Raw genomic sequence first — 18,294 nt, forward strand, 5'->3', positions numbered from 1 at the left:
TAAAGAACTCAAGAAGCCAACCACCAAAGAAAATCAAACAACCCAATCAAAAAATGGGGTATAGAACTGAACAGAGAATTCACAACAGAAGAATCTGGAATGGCTGAGAAGCACCTAGAAAAATGTTCAAAGTTCTTAGTGATCAGAGAAATGCAAGTCAAAACGACCCTGAGATTCTATCTCACACCAGTCAGAATGGCTAGGATCAAAACTCAGGTGACAACACATGCTGGCGAGGATGTGGAGAAAGAGGAACACTCCTCCATTGCTGGTGGGATTGCAAATTGGTACAACGACTCTGGAAATCAATTTGGAGATTCCTCAGAAAAAAAATGGAACTAGATATACCTACAGACCCAGCAATACCACTCTAGGGAATATACTCAAAAGATGCCTCACCATGCCACAGGGGCACATGTTCCACTATGTCCACAGTGGCCTTATTTGTGATAGCCAGAATCTGGAAACAACCCAGATGTCCCACGACAGAAGAATGGATACAGAAAATGTGGTTCATTTATACAGTGGAATACTACTCAGCCATTAAGAACAAGGATGCCCTGAATTTTGCAGTCAAATGGATAGAACTAGAAAATATCATCCTGAGTGAGGTAACAGAGACCCAAAAGGACATGCATGGTATATACTCATTAATATGTCGATGTTAGCCAATAAAAGTACAGAATACCCAAGATACAGTCCATAGAACTCAAAAAGGTCAACAAGCTGAAGGGCCCAATTGAGGATGCCTCAGTCCCACTTGGGAAGGAGAAGAAAGCAACCACTGTGGGGGAGGTAGGGAGGGACTGGGGACAGAAAGAGCATGGTGAGAGGAACATGATCTGGTATTGGGTGAGGGAAAAGGACTGAAGCCCTGAAGGCCAGCAGAAAGAATGGAAACAGGAGATAGGAGATTGGGAGTACCTGCCAGAATGCACCAGAGACTTGGGAAGTGAGAGACCCTCAGGACTCAAAGAGGGGCCCTAGATTAAATGCCCTACAGTGGGAAGAGGGAACTTGTAGAGCCCACCTCCAGCAGAAAGACAGGACATCAAAAGAGAGACAGGGTTACTATCCCATAGTCAAAACTGTAACCCCAAATAGTTCCTGTTTAAAAGAACTGCAGGGACAAAAATGGAGAAGAGCCTGAGGAAAAGAAGGTCCAGCAGCAGGCCCAAAAGGGGATCCAGCCTGGGGGTTGGAGGGAGGCCTGACACTATTACTGAAGCTATGGAGTGCTCAAAAAAGGGACCTATCACAACTGCCCTCCAAAAGACCCAACAAGCTGCTGAAAGAGTCAGATGCAGATATGTGCACCCAATCAATCAACAGAGGCTGCTGACCCCTGTGGTTAATTAGGGAAAAGTTGGAGGAAGCTGAGGAGGAGGGTGACCCTGTAAGGGGACCAGCAGTCTCAATTAATGTGGACCCTAAGATTTATTTGACACTGAATCACCAACCAGGCAGCATACACCAGCTGATATGAGATCCCCCAACACACAAACAGCAGAGGATTCTTGTGCCTGGGTTCAGTCAGAGAAGATGCATCAAACCCTCAAGAAAATGGAGCTTCCAGGGAGATTGGAGGTCTGGCAGGGTGGGTGGGGTGAGGACATCCTAGTGGAAACAGGAGGGGTCGGGAGGAGGTATGCCATTTGGGACAGTTGAAGGGTGGACCAGGAGGGGAATAAAATCTAGGGAGTAAAAATAAGAAAATACATATTTTTTACAAAAAGAAGAAGAAAGAGAAGTGTAGGGAGCCATTCTGAGCTATACAGTCACAAAGGATGTGGGGAGTAGGTGTGGCGGCAGTTCCAAGATGGTGCCCGGGACTGCAGCTAAGTCTCATGACTAGCACCTGACTTCCTCACACACCTGAAACTAGCCACGTCCATTGTGAGAGCTGTGCAGGCGCACCATGACGCAAGATCAGGCCATGTGACATGGACCTATGAACTGAGATTATGCAGACTGGATGGAGGAGGCGGAGTTGAGGGAGGATATAAGGGAGTGTGCTCGGGGGCTAAGAGGAGAAGGAAGGGAAGAAAAGGGAGGTTGCTGCTTGCATACAGAAAGAAAGGTTCCTAAATAAACTGCTTTGAGAAGAATGTCGTGGTGTCACTCCTTTCTACGGGACGGAGACAGAAGCGACAGAGAAGAAATTTATAAGAACTAACTCAGGTTTATAAAGGATATTAGAGTAATACTTCAAATGAAAACACAAGCTCACCACTAAAGGCTGAAATAAAAATGCAACAACAGTCAAAAGAAGGCTAAGAACATGCCACAAAATCAACAACCTGGCAGGACAGAGGAGCTCTGACATTGTCTCAGTTCCCCCAGTAAAATGCACAGACTAGCAAAATGTATTAGAGAGTAGGATGCATCTTTTACTGCCTCCAAGGAACACCCCACCAGGAAAGATAAGACACTTTCTCAGGGGCAAAGGATAGAAGTTACCTCAAGGAAGTAGCTGGAAAAAATAGGCCTATCTATTCTAATACCTGACAAGATAGAGTTCAAAAATATCCCCAGTAATAAATAATTCACTTCAGACTCAAAACAATCCACAATGAAAATAAAAGATAAAACATTTTCAAACATATTAATACTAAATGCAGGTGTACATCATTTCATGAATCAAATACTCAGAAAGGCATAAATTAATCCAAACACTAGCAGCTGTTACCTCAATACACAACTCTTACCAATAAGTCATCTGAACAAAAAAATGGAATTAATTATGGCAAAATGAATCAAATGGACTAAAAAGGCATATACAGAATATTCTACCCAAATACATTCTCCCAGCAGCCCATTCATTTTTTTCATACTAGCACATGATACAATTCACATTCTAGCACATAAAACAAGTTTGAACAAATATATGAAAACTGAAGTAACATCTATTTTATTTGACAGTGAAGAAATAAAACTAGGTTATCAATAGCAATAGAAACTACAGGAAGTTCATAAACATGTGGAGATAAAAACACTCTATTTGATAATAAAAAGTTCACTGAAGACATTAAGAAGAAAAAAGGTGTTTCAAATGAAAGTCAAAATACAAGTTTAGCCAACTCTATGGGACACAATGAATGGGAGATCAGCAGGTAGGGACTGGGGTGTCCTGAGGCAGTGAGGCTGAGATGAGTTGGACCGATGGCTTTCATGGAGCTTCTCGAAGCAGCCAGTGTTCTGGACTCGGCTGCTGAGTAAAGCCTTATGAGGCTCTCACCATGGGGACTTAACAAAGCTCTGTCCATACCTTCCAACCCAGGGCACTTCATTTTCTAAGTGAACGTTATTAAGTACCCTCTTCCTGATTCTCTTACACCCTTCACCTCAGCACATCCTTTCCCCGTACTTGCCAGCTTTACTCAGCTGATCATCAGATGATTGTGGCAAGAAGAGTAAATGAAGCCCGAATTATGAGGTTCTTCTCCCACACAGGATTTGACAAAACTCAGCCTCCTACTCTGTAACATTACAACCCCAATGACAAGTTGGATAGGTATGTAAGCCTTTTGGGACATATGCCAAGACCTCATAATAAAAAACACCAGCAAGAATCCAACTCCAAAAGCCTAAGTACCTTTGTTGAAAAGATACTAAAAATAAACCAAGATAAACATGTCACCCTCGAGAATCACCAAACCTGGGGCTTGAAAGATAGAATTGTTAAGAGTACTTTCTGCTATTGCAGAGTACCCAGGTTTACTTTCCAGCACATACTTGACAACACTTGACTGTCTGCTGGTGGTTTGAATACATATGGCACAGTGAGCAGCACTACCTGGAGGTGTGGCCTTCTTGGAGTAGGTGTGCCCTATTGGAGGAGGTGGGCATGGGCTTTTAAGACCATGATCCTGGCTGCCTGGAAGCCAGTCTTCTCTTATCTGACTTTGAATGAAGATGCAGAACTCTCAGCTCTAGTCTCACATCTGCCTAGATGCTGCTATGCTCCCACCTTGATGATAATGGACTGAACCTCTTAACCTGTAAGCCAGCCACAGTTAAATGTTGTCCTTTATAAGAGTTGCCTTGGTCATGGTGTCTGTTCACAGCAGTAAAACCCCAACCAGGACAGTCTGTAATTCCATTCCCAAGGTATTCAATGTCCTTTTCAATACTCCATAGGCATTACCAAATATATGTATGATATACATATATGCATACATTCAATCAAAACAATTTGATAGAAACATTTAAAGAATCAAGAAAAAGGAAACACATGTTCTACTATATGAAAAACCACAACTGCCAACCCAGATCATTATGCCAGAAAAATAGAAATTTTCCATCCTAAAAACAGACTAATATAATTTACACACCACTAAGAAAACTCCACAAGGATACTGGAGGGAATACTTATGAATGAAGAGGCAAAAATCAGGTAAATAAATATCAGAACAGTTAATCAAAAAGGCATCAAAAAAACCCACAATAAAATCGACAACATGGTTTGAATAAATAGAAATCACTCCATAATATTTCTGAATGTTAATTGTCTTAATTTTGCAAATGAAAAGACACAGAATAGCAGGATTGATTAGAAAGAAAACTGTATTGCTGGGCATGTATGCCTTTAATCCCAGAACTCAGAGGGCAGAGGAAGGTGGATCTATATGGATTTGAAGCCAGCATGGTCTACAAAGTAAATTCCAAGCCCGACAGAGTTAGTGAGACCCTATATTAATACACTCCCCAAACTTTATCATTTTCCTGCTGCCAAGTAACACACTTTATTATCAAACGTAGACACTACATGAGGACAAAAGCATTCCCAGCAAGTGACACTCAGCAGTTATTAACAAAACAGATTTCAAACCAAAATTAATCCAGACATAAACAAGACCATTTAATAAAAATTGGGGGAGATAATCCATCAAGAGAATAATAGAATTATATATGTCAAACACAAATATAATTTAAGAAAGCAAATATTGCCAGATTTATCCCATAGTGATAATCAGTGACCTCAGTACACAACTCTCACCAACAAATAAATCATTTGGACAAAAAAGAAACATTGTTTTTCCATATAAATGTGAGAATTGTTTGTTCAAAGTCTGTAAAGAATTGTGTTAGAATATTCATGAGCACTGCACTGAATCTGTAGATTGTTTTTAATAAGATGGTTATTTTTACTATGTTAATCCTATCAACACATGAGGATGGGAGCTCTTTCCATCTTATGTCTTCTTAAATTTCTTTTTTCGGAGACTTAAACTTCTTGACATACAGGCCTTTCACTTGCTTGATTAGTTACACCAAGATATTTTTTGTGGTCATTGTGAAGGGTGTTGTTTCCCTAATTTCTTTCTCTGCCCATTTATCAGCTGTATAAAGGAGGACTACTGAATTTTTTGTGTTCAATTTGTATCTAGCCACTTTGCTGAAGGTGTTTATTACCTCTAGGAGTTCAACAACAACAACAACAACAACAAAAAAAAAAACAACCAAAGTCCAGGGTAGTTAAAACAATCCTGCACAACAGAAGAACTTCAGAAGGTATCACCATCCCAGATCTCAAGCTGTACAACAGAGCAATAGCAATACAAAAATCATGATATTGGTATAAAAACAAACTACTTAGTCAACAGAATAGAATGGAGGACCCAGAAATAAACCCCCACATTTATGAACACTTGGTTTTTGACAAAGAAGGCAAAACAATACAATGGAAAAAGGAAAGTATCTTCAACAACTGGTGCTGCTCTAACTGGATGTCTGCTGTAGAAGAATACAAATAGATTCATATCCATCACCCTGCACAGAACTCAAGTCCAAGTGGATTAAAGACCTCAACATAAAACTGGATACACTAAATGTAATAGAAGAGAAAGTGAAGAATATCCTTGAACAGACTGGCAGAGGAGAGAACTTCTTGAACAGCACACCAATAGCTCAGGCACTAAGAACAACAATTATAATAAATGGGACCTCACGAAAGTGAACACTGTCAATAGAACTACGGAATGAGAAAAGATTTTCAACAACCCTACATTCAACAGAGGGCTAATATCCAAAATATATAAAGAACTCAAGAAATCAGACACAAACCAAATAATCCAACTAAAAGCTGGCATACAGGGCTAAACAGAGAATTTACAACAGATGAATTTCTAATGAGAAGTACTTAAAGAAATGTTCAATGTCCCTAGTCATCAGGCAACATTCCTATAATGGAAGAGTGCTCAGTTATCAAAAACAAAGACATCATGAAATCCTCAGGCAAATCAATGAAACCAGAAAATATCATCCTGAGTGAGCTAACCCAGACTGAGAAAGACACAGTTTGTAGTATGGGTATAGGTCTAAGTCCAAGACTTAGGAAGTCATAGGCAGTAGGAGTCAGTCTACTATTCTTGTTTTACTAAATGAATATACTATCAAAAAAAAGCATTTATGCTTATACCCATGGACTCATGCTGTTCTCAGACTAGGTCAAAGCAAACTCTCTTAGCAGCTAGTGGTGGCTAATGCAGAAACTCAGGTATGAGGAGATGAGAACAGTGTGACAGCGGAAAGCTCAGCATTAAAAAAGAAGGGACACCCATATCATTTCTCCAAGCTCAAGAAACACAGAAGAGGAGCTAGGAAAAAGAGCTGTAAGACAGGAGTGTAAAATGCTGTCTAATAGGTATTAGGTATTGACAAGACATTTATGAACTCACAGCAGCTATAGCTGCTTACACATAAGACTAAACCAGAAACTACGTAGTCAGTATGGGGCAGGGGCTCCTTACCCCACTCCACCCCGAAGAGCTAAGGGCTATAGAGGATTGTGGAGGATAGGAAAGCAGTCTTCAGGGATGTAACTAGGGGTGAGTGTACATGTTCCAGTCGATCGCTTCACATCCATGTCCACTCAGCTATCCCTGATGGGTTTTCCTTTACATGTGACTTGTGATTTTTCTCACGGCACTTTCAGTATTGTGCCCACACTCTGATGTTATGCCTTTATAACACAAGTGAAGAAGTTGGAAAAACAAGAACAAAATAAGCAAAAATTTATTAGATGGCAAGAATTAAAAAATCAGAACAAAAAGTAAGAAATCAATATAAAAAATTAGTACAAGCAATAAAGTACAAATCTAAGAGCTGGGTCTGTAAGAAGATAAACAAATTCAACAGATTCTTTGCCTAATTAGCCAAAAAAGTGTGAGAAAACTAATCAACACAATGAGAGATAAAAAGGGAAACATTACAACTGACACCAAAAAAAAATCAAAATATTTTGAGCAAATACTTTAAAAACCTATAATTCATTAAGTTAGAAATTCTAAAATAGAGTGTTAAACTCATTCAAACCAACAAAGCTAAGAGAAGATTAATAATTTATACAGACACATTGATGGATAAGATCTAAACAGTGATAAAAAGACCAGACCCAGACAGATACACATCAGAATTCTACTAAACATCCAAAGAAGTTCTACAATCAATACCTAATAAATTATTCAAAAAAAGAAGGAAACAGAAGGCGTTCTCCCAAACGCATTTACAAAGCTAGCATTAGTGTACTAGAAAAACACACAAGAAAATTAGGCAAGCATCTTTGAATCAACATAGATTCAGGGGTCCTCAATAAAATACTTGAAAGCCAAATACAGGAATATATCAAAAGATTATTCATTTTGATCAAGTTGGCTTTATCCCTGAAATTCAAGAAATGGTTCTACATAGCTGTATAGTAATAAAAATTGCATGGCATAAACAAAGAAACATCAACAACAGAAAACATTTAAATCAATGGAAGAAAACAGAAGACACAAATATATGTTCCATAATTACATTCATTTGATATTTGCAACAACTACCTATCAGAGATAAAAACATCTTCAGCAAACAGTGCTGAGAAAACAGAATGAGTAATGTAGAAGAGTTACACAGCACCCATATCTATCACCTTGCACAAAAACAAACTACAAATGAACCATGGTCTTGTGGTGGATTGGATCTAATGCTATTTATGTTAATTTGGTCCCCCAAATTACACGAGAATCTGCACATCTGCATGTAACTGCCCCCAGTTGGCTTTGATTGGTAAATAAGGTTGCAGGTGGCAATGGCTGGGCATGGTGATGAAGGCAGAACCCTAAGGCTTCACCGGCTAGGGAACCAGGAAAAGAATCTCATTTGCTGAGAAAGGAATAAGATCTGGGTTTGAGAGCTGCAGGAAGAGAGGCATACCAATCATGTAAGAGCCGGAGAGAAGTGGCCTGGGGAGACCCCAACTGGATCAAAGGCAGCAAAGATGGAGTATGGATTTCATTAAACAATAACTCAGGACTATTGGAGGGGAGGCATTAGCAATATGAAGTTTGTGAGTGGCCTGGCCATTGAGCTGATTAAGGCATATTAAATATAAGGCTGTGTCGTGTGTGTGTGTGTGTGTGTGTGTGTGTGTGTGTGTGTGTGTATCTTTAATTCAAGAATCCAGAGCATTAGGGCAGGTAGCAGGGAGCAAGGAACACACACTACTGCCACCAGGAAGATTACAGCGCATAAACCACCTACTGCTACAAGACCTCAATATTATAAAACACAAAATGCAGAAACAACAAGAGAAAAAGGAGCATCCTAGAACACATGGCAGTAGGAAACTACTTTCTGAAAAGGACCTCATTTTCTCAAGAATTAAGGCTGACAATTGACAGATGGGGACTCATAAGCGAAAGTAGTGTCCAGTAAAGTACATAACTGAGTAGAGAAAGCCCGCAGAGAATTTTTTCCAGCTATATATCTGATAGAGGACTGAAACTCAGAACATTCAAAACTGGAAAAGCAAAAGGTCAAGAAAACAAGCCATCTAGATAAAAAATGGACTATATCTCTGAACAGAGAAGGTTCAAAAAAGAAAAATGACTAATATCTCAAAACATGTTCATTATACTTAGAAATCGTAGAAATAAAAATCAAATCAACTTTAAGAATTCATTTGTGTTGGCTATTATTGGTTATCAACTTGACTACATCTGGAAATAACACCCAAGTGGCTGAGTACACATTTGAGGTAATTTTTTTCTTAATTAAATTTATGTGAAGTGGGAAGACCCACTTTTAATTCAGAATTTTTGAGGTGGGAAAATTCATCTTTAACCTGGGCTGCAACTTCTGTGGTCCGCCTACTTAGAGCACATGGAAGAACGAAGTACTTGTTCACTGTCTACTTGGTGTCTGTGTGTGTGTGTGTGTGTGTGTGTGTGTGTGTGTGTATTTCATTTTATAAGATCTGTTGCCTTAGAGAACCCTAAGACAGCATGTTACCCCAGTCAGAATAGGTAAAATCAAGAAAACAACAAACAACAGATGTAAGCAAGTATTGATGGGATTGGAAATTCGTAAAGCTACTATGTAAATAAGTGTGGAATACTCTAAAGTAGCTAAAAATATATCTGCCATATGACCAGTCATCAGCATGTGCCAAAAGGACTCCACATCATAATTCATACATAACTGCACAGCCACGTACATTGCTGTTCTAATCGCAATAGTTAGGAAATAGAAACAACCTAAATGTCCTCCAACTAAAGAATGAGTAACAAAAATATACTATTTGCAGACTATAAAATTCTATTTAGCTATAACTAAATAAAGTGAAACAATGAAATTTGCAGGTCAGTGGATAAAAGTAGAAAACATTATATTGAAAAGGTAACCCCTTCCAGTTTCTTCCTGTGCCCAGAGCTAACCCTGTGCCACAGCTCTCTATACCCAGATCCCACTGGGAGAGAGCTGGATTCCTAGAAGTGCTGACAATTCTGAGAGCACCACTTCTGTTCACATTCCTGGACCAAGAAGAATGGACCTGGAGCCCTGAGGACATAGGAACTGAGGAACAATTTGACACAAGATCCATCCGAATTCTGTCTGCATCCTGAGCTGAGCTTGGGCCACATCCCTCTGTACCCAGGACCCCTGGGAAAGAGCTGGTCTAGCAGTAGTGCTGACACACAGGAGAACAGGAGGGTCAAGGCACTGTCAGAGACAGCAAGAACAGCTAAGACCAGAGATAAGTAGATAGTGGCAGGCAAGGGGAGGAACCTAAGCAACAGAAACCAAGGCCACTTGGCATCATCAGAACCCAGTTCCCCCACCACAGCAAGCCATGGATACCCCAACACAGCAGAAAAGCAAGATTTGGATTTAAAATCACATCTCATGATGACATGAGAGGACTTTAAGAAGGACATAAATAACTCCCTTAAAGAAATACAGGACAACACGGGTAAATAGGTAGATGCCCTTAAAAAGGAAACAGTAAAATTCCCTAAAGAATTACAGGAAAACACAACCAAACGGGTGTAGGAATTGAACAAAACGATCCAGGATCTAAAAATGGAAATAGAAACAATAACGAAATCACAAAGGGAGACAACCCTGCAAATAGAAATCCTAGGAAACAAATCAGGAGTCATAGATAAAAGCATTACAAACAGAATACAAGAGATAGAAGAGAGACTCTTAGGGGCAGAAGATACAATAGAAAAAAATTGACAAAATTAAGAAAATTGAAATGCAAAAAGCTCCTAACCCAAAACCTCCAGGAAATCCAAGACAAAAGGAGAAGATCAAACCTAAGGATAATAGGTATAGAACAGAGCGAAGACTCCCAAATTAAAAGGCCAGTAAATATCTTCAACAAAATTATAGAAGAAAACTTCCCTAAGAAAGAGATGCCCATAGACATAAAAGAAGCCTACAGAATTCCAAATAGATTGGACCACAAAAGAAACTCTTCCCATCACATAATAGTCAAAACACCAAATGCACAAAACAAAGAAAGAATATTAAAAGCAGTAAGGGAAAAAGGTCAAGTAACATATAAAGGTAGACCTATCAGAATCACACCAGAATTCTCACCAGAGACTATGAAAGCCAGAAGATCCTGGACACATGTCATACAGACCCTAAGAGAACACAAATGTCAGCCCAGGCTCCTATACCAGCAAAACGCTCAATTAAAATAGATGGAGAAACCAAGATATTCCATGGCAAAACCAAATTTACACAATATCTTTCCACAAATCCATCTCTACAAAGGATAATAGATGGAAAACTCCAACACAAGGATGGAAATTACACCCTAGAAAAAGCAAGAATGTATTCTAATTTTAACTAACTAAAAAGCAGATAGCCACATAAACATAATTCCACCTATAACAACAAAAATAACAGGAAACAACAGTCAGTATTCCCTAATATCTCTTAACATCAATGAACTCAATTCCTCAATACAAAAACATAGACTAACAGACTGGATACATAAAGAGGACCAGCATTTTGCTAAATACAGGTAACACAGCTCAACGATAAAGGGAGACACGACCTAGGAGTAAAGGCTAGAAAACAATTTCCAAGCAAATGGTCCCAATAAACAAGCTGGAGTAACCATTCTGATATCAAATAAAATCGAATTTCAACCAAAATTCATCAAAAAGGACAAGGAAGGACACTTCCTATTCATCAAAGGAAAAAATTCACCAAGATAAACTCTCAATTCTGAATATCTGTGCTCCAAATTCAAGGACACCTACATTCATAAAAGAAGTCTTCCTAAAGCTCAAATCATAATTGTACCTCATACAATAGTGTGAGACTTCAACACCCAACTCTCTTCAATAGACAGATCATGGGAACAAAATGAACAGAGACAGAGAAACTAACAGAAGTTATGAAACAAATGGATTTAACAGTTATCTATGGAACATCAAATCCTACAACAAAAGGACACACCTTCTTCTCAACACCTCCTGGTACCTTCTCCAAACCTGACCATATAATTGGTCACACAAGAGGCCTCAACAGATAAAAGAAGACTGATATAAACCCATGTATACTATCAGATGGATTAAGACTGACCTTTAATAGAAACAAAAAATGACAAAACCTCACACACACGTGGAAGCTGAGTAATGCTTTACTCAATGATAACTTGATCAAGGAAGAACTATAGAAAGAAATCAAAGACCTTTTAAGGACAATGAAGGCACAACATACCCAAAGTGATGGAACACAATGCAAGCTGTGCTAAGAAAAAGAAACAACTCACAGCTCTGAGTGCCACCAAAGAGAAGCTAGAAAGAGCACACATTAACAGCTTGGCAGCACACCTGAAAGCTATAGAACAAAAAGAAGCAAATACACCCAAGAGGAGTAGATGTTAGGAAATAATCAAACTCAGGACTCAAATCAACCAAGCAGAAACAAAAGAACTACACAAAGAATCAGCAAAATCAGGAGCTGGTCCTTTAAGAAAACCAATAAGATAGATAAACCCTTAGCAAGACTAACCAGAGGGCACAGAGAGAGTATCCAAATTAACAAAATCAGAAATGAAAAGGGAGACATAAAAACAGAATCTGAGGAAATTCAAAATATCATCAGATTCTACTACAAAAGCCTATATTCAAGAAAACTGGAAAATCTGGATGAAATGGACAATTTTTTTAAACAGATACCAGGTACCAAAATTAAATCAGGATCAGATAAACCATCTACTAAACCAACAGATTCCCATAAATACTAAAGAAATAGAAGCAGTTATTAAAAGTCTCCCAAGCAAAAAAAAAAAAAAAAAAAAAAAAGCCAAGGATCAGATAAGTTTAGTGCAAAATTCTATTCATAGAACAACTGCTGCCAATCGTGTCCAAACTGCTGCACAAAATAGAAACAGAAGGAACACTACCCAATTCCTTCTATGAAGCCACAATTATGCTTAAACCTAAACCACACAAAGACCCAAAAAAGAAAGAGAACTTCAGACCAATTTCCCTTATTAATATCAATGCGAATATACTCAATAAAATTCTGGCAAAACAAATCCAAGAACACATCAAAACTATCATCCATCATGATCATGTAGGCTTCATCCCAGGGATGCAGAGATGTTTCAATATACGGAAATCATCAATGTAATCCAATATGTAAACAAACACAAAGGGAAAAAAAACCCACAGAATCATCTCATTAGATGTTGAGAAAGCATTTGACAAATTTCAACACCCTTTCATTATAATGGTCTTGGAAAGATCAGGAATTAGAGGCCCATACTTAAATATAGTAAAAGCAATGTACAGTAAACCAGTAGCTAACATCAAACTAAATGGAGAGAAACTTGAAGCACTTCCACTAAAATCAGGCACTAGACAAGGCTGCCCTCCCTCTCTCCCTACTTATTCAAATAGTACTCGAAGTCTTAGCCAGAGCAATCACACAATGAAAGGAGGTCAAAGAGGATACAAATTAGAAAAGAAAAAGTCAAAATATCACTATTTGGAGATATTATGAGAGTATACTTAGGTGACCCCAAAAATTACACCAGTGAACTCCTAAATCTGATAAATAACTTCACCAAAGTGGCTGCATATAAAGTTAACTCAAACAAATGAGTAGCCTTCCTCTACTCAAAGGTTAAACAGACTGAGAAAGAAATTAGGGAAATGACACCCTTCACAATAATCACAAATAACATAATATACCTTGGTGTGACTCTAACCAAGCAAGTGAAAGATCTGAATGACAAGAACTTCAAGTCTCTGAAGAAAGAAATTGAAGATCTCAGAAGATCTCATGGATTGAAGATGCTCATGGATTGGCAGGATTAATATGGTAAAATTCACCATTTTGCCAAAAAAAGTAATCTCTAGATTCAATGCAATCCCCATCAAAATTCCAACTGAATTCTTTTTTTTTAACTATGAGTCACTAGAATAATTTTTTTCCCTTTTTTTTTATTAACTTGAGTATTTCTTATTTACATTTCGAATGTTATTCCCTTTCCTGGTTTCCAGGCAAACATCCCCCTCCCCTTCTTTATGGGTGTTCCCCTCCCCACCTTCCCCCCATTGCCGCCCTCCCCCCAACAATCACGTTCACTGGGGGTTCAGTCTTAGCAGGACCAAGGGCTTCCCCTTCCACTGGTGATCTTACTAGAATATTCATTGCTGCCTATGAGGTCAGAGTCCAGGGTCAGTCCAATTTAGGTAGTGGCTTAGTCCCTGGAAGCTCTGGTTGCTTGGCATCCAACTGAATTCTTAATAGAATTAGAAAGAGCAATTTGCAAATTCATTTGGAATAACAAAAAACCTAAGATAGCAAAAACTATTCTCAGCTAAAAGAACTTCTGGGTGAATCACCATCCCTGATGTCAAGCTATATTTACAGAGCAATAGTGATAAAAACTGTATGGTATTGGTACAGAGAAAGGCTAGATCAATGGGATAGAATTGAAGACCCAGAAATGAACCCACACACCTAGGATAACTTGATCTTTGACAAAGGAGCTAAAACAATCCAGTGGGAAAAAAGATAGCATTTTCAACAAATGGTAGTGGTTCAACTTGAGGTCAGCACGTAGAAGAATACAAATGGATCCATGCTTATCACCCTGTACAAAGCTTAAGTCCAAGTGGATCAAGGACCTCCACATCAAACCAGATACACTCAAACTAATAGAAGAAAAAGTGGGGAAGAGCCTCAAATACATGGGCACTAGGGAAATTTTCCTGAACAAAACACCAATGGTTTATGCTCTAAGATTAAGAATCAAAAAAAAAAAAAAAAAAAAAAAAGAATCAACAAGTAGGACCTCATAAAATTGTAAAGCTTCTATAAGGCAAAGGACACTGTCATTAGAATAAAACAGCAACCAACAGATTGGGAAAAGATCTTTACCCATCCTACATCTGAAAGAGGGCTAATATCCAACATATACAAAGAACTCAAGAAGTTAAGACTCCAGAGAATCAAACAATGCTATTAAAAAATGGGGTACAAAGCTAAACAAAGAATTATCCGCTGAGGCATATCGAATGGCTGGGAAGCACCTAAAGAAATGTTCAACATCTTAAGTCATCAGGGAAATGCAAATCAAAACAACCCTGAGATTCAACCTCACACCAGTCAGAATGGTTAAGATCAAAAACACAGGTGACAACAGATGCTGGCTACGATGTGGAGAAAGAGGAACACTCCTCCATTGTTGGTGTAATTGCAAGCTGGTACAGCCACTCTGGAAATCAGTCTGGTGGTTCCTCAAAAAATTGGACATAGTACTACCTGAGGACTCAGCTATACCACTTCTGGGCACATATGCCAAAAATGCTCCGACATATAACAAGGACACATGCTCCACTATGTTCATAGCAGCCGCATTTATAATAGCCAGAAGCTGGAAAGAACACAGATTCCCTTTAACAGAGGAATGGATAGAGAAAATGTGGTACAAATAAGTCAAAATCCAAATGGCAGTGCTAATGAAGACAAACATTCAGTCAAACATAGTTGACGTGAGTGAACTCATGCACACAAACATGAAGTGTACTTTATTACATACCACAGCACTCAGGACACTTGGGATGCTTCAGGATGTTTATGCCATACCCTGGAAAGCAGCGGTTCACCCACACCATCTGAAGGGTCCCCTCAATGTAATATATCTCAGGCAGCGGCTCCGCACGCTTGCCCAGGACTTCCACTTGCTGAATGAAGAACCTCTCTATGAGATTTTTAGCCTATATTAGGAATAGAATTTGAAATAGTAATTAGCATTAAATAATATAGATTCTGAACAAACAATACAGAGGAAAAGATGTCAAAATCTTTAGCTTCAATTCATAAGATACACATAACATGTAAAAACATATGTCTCCAAACAGAAGTGTCTCCAAATGTACTTCTATTTCTATATCTGGTAGAAAGAAATAATTTGTCTTTAACAACTTTTGTTACTTTTGGGCTAAGTAATTTACTAATAGGCAACTGACAAAAATTAAGTCAGCTGTTAAAATGAAACACATTGTCTTCAGCCTTAGAACTGGCTGGAGTCATGCTATGTTGTCCTCTAATTGTCTTGTTTTCTTTCTAATACTCTCTCCTGCCCTGGAGAACCTGTTGACTGACTGAGCTGGCTCCTCAAATGGAGCCTCAGCGTTGGGCTACAACAAGTGAGATGCAGTGAAAGACACCGTGGGTGTGAAGGAAAGCAAAGAAGATTTGGGCCAATGGTGAATAAAACCTGTAAAAAGGGACAAGGGAATGGTAAAGTGTCTTCTTATGTATGTATTTAGAGATATGCTAAAAATCCCATAGATGTTTTAAGACTTTGTGCCCCAATTAGAGATAGTTTAGTCCCTGGATTTGAGAGAGAATGGGTTTGAGAATAGCTGTCCTCCCTGCCTATCCCGGGATGCTTTGGCCAAAGAGAAGGAAAATGCATGTAAGTTGTTGCAGAGCCCTCCTAGGAACAGGAGGAGTCTGGAAGACATCCTGCTTCCTCTGGTTCCTACTGGAAGAATGCTTATATTCTGGTTTTGGGTTCCTTTGGGACATCTGGTTCTCTTCCCTCTGTCTATTGTCTGTCCTTGGTGTGCCAATCAGTCTTTGTGGTTTTGTTTTGTTGTTTGTTTGTTGCCCTGTGTTTCATATTCAAAAGAAAAAAATGAAAATACGGTTAAAACTATTGGTCATTCACCCTTGATTTAGTTTTAACGTGTTTCAAGATAAAAAAAAAAAAAGGGCAGTGTCAGTTTCTTAATTGGCCTTTGGAACCCTGCACCTGTAGCTAGGAGTCTCCCACAGCTGGAGAAGCCCTGCCAGGGGTTGATCTTAAAGGGACCAGCAGCTTCTCAGCTTCTATGGTAAGGGAGCTGATGGCTGTTTCTCTTAGAAAAATCTCTGTGATTGTGTTTACTGGCTTCAACAGGTAACAAGGTGCTCCTCTCTGGAAATTATAGCTAGAAAAAGTAAGAAAATTGTGTTTGGTCTAAATATATAAGATGTGTGTAGCCACTTCATTTTTGTTTCTGACGGGTTTAAAACTATACATATTTTCTGCATGTCTTGGCTTTTAAGTTTGGCTATGATTAAAAATTTGTAACACTGGTAACAGAAAGTTGGCTTAAAACTGGTAATTTAGATGGAGTCATTCCAGACCACACATGGCATGAGCCAACCCAAGGAAACAGGTCTCTAAAATACCTCTGAGTTGGGTAACATTTTATGTAATTCTTATCCTAGAAACCATAGCTATAAAAGTCAGGATTTAGGGCAGTGTCTTTGAGGAATCGGAGACTGCACTGTCCTGCATTCATGTGCAGGAACTGACAGTCAAACTTCGTAGCTTGATGTTGATTTTGGAGAGATTGGATTGGAGGTTGAGTTCTGCTTTCCAAAGTTGTGACTGTGCCCTGGTGTTACAAGGGAAACTTGAAGATTGTTGTTAAACTGCCAGTGTTCCATCGGCTGCAGTTTGCAGTTCGATTACAGGCTCAGGATTCTGACTCATACATATTTGTAATTAAGAAAAAAAAATCAAGCAGTTAAGAGATTGTTGCAGGATTTGTGAAAGGTTGATGAGGCTGTGGAACTTGTGAGACCATTGCAGCCTGGCTTGCTGACTCCAACTGCCATTTCAGGAAATGCATATAGAATTATTATGGATTTGGAGGACTGTTTTTATGCTGTTCATTTGCATCCTGGTGATTGTAAAAAGGTTTGCACTTAGTGAGCTTCCTTCTAATTTTGGAGAGCCCATAAAGTGCTATCATTGGAAAGTTTTGCAAAGGAATGGCTAATAGCTCTACATTATGTAAAACATTTGTCACTGCTTCAATACAAGAAGATAGGACTTAGACTCCTCCAGTGTATGGTATTCATTATATGGGTGGTATTCTATTAGCTGATCCCTCTGAAGGAGTTTTACTATAGAAAAAGCATTTGTTCTTATAAGGGTTTTAAATTCTTGGTACAGTTGCTGCTCTAGAAAAGATTCAAAGACAATATTCTTTTCAATTATTTGGGACAACAGTTACATGCTAAACAATGTTTACTTTAAATTATTTTCAAAATCTGTTAGGAGATGTTAATTGGCTCAGACCTCTCAAATTTACCACAGGAGAACTTAATTCTCTGTTTGATATTCTTTAGTGGGATGCAAATCCTAATTCCCCTCAACAATTAACTTATGAGGGATGAACAGCTTTGCAGAAAGTAGAAGAAGCTATCAGTCAACAACAGATACATTATATAGACTCTGATCAACTGTTGTTGTTTGCACCCACAGCAGTCCTTTGGCAAAAGGGACCAATAATGTGGATTCATCTTTCTTCATCTCCAAGCAAACTTTTAACACCCTATTATGAAGCTGTTGCTGTGTTAATACAGAATTGTAGAATCATCAAAGTATTTTGGAATGAGAGTCTTAAAAACCTGATGAAATATTTGTTCCTTATTCCAAACAGCAATTAATTTGGTTTTTGCGGAATATTGATATTTGGCCCATTT

The 18,294-nt window shown here is 38.7% G+C and overlaps 1 protein-coding gene across 9 annotated transcripts in view; it reads right to left on the reverse strand.

Annotated features, from left to right (window-relative positions):
- Window positions 1-18,294, reverse strand: part of Zpbp (zona pellucida binding protein) — a 195,698-nt gene that overhangs the window by 26,129 nt on the left and 151,275 nt on the right. For 5 of the 9 annotated variants that reach the window (XM_087584111.1, XM_087584114.1, XM_087584115.1 and 2 more), the window contains one exon: window positions 15,347-15,524. In XM_087584111.1, coding sequence (XP_087440237.1) covers window positions 15,347-15,524 — 178 coding nt within the window. The remainder of the gene's footprint in view (window positions 1-15,346; window positions 15,525-18,294) is intronic. The other 4 variants (XM_087584110.1, XM_087584109.1, XM_087584112.1 and 1 more) reach the window with 1 other exon arrangement.

The sequence above is a fragment of the Rattus norvegicus genome, chromosome 14, assembly GCF_021556685.1.
Source record: "Rattus norvegicus strain SHRSP/BbbUtx chromosome 14, alternate assembly SHRSP_T2T, whole genome shotgun sequence".
Lineage (NCBI taxonomy): Eukaryota > Metazoa > Chordata > Mammalia > Rodentia > Muridae > Rattus > Rattus norvegicus.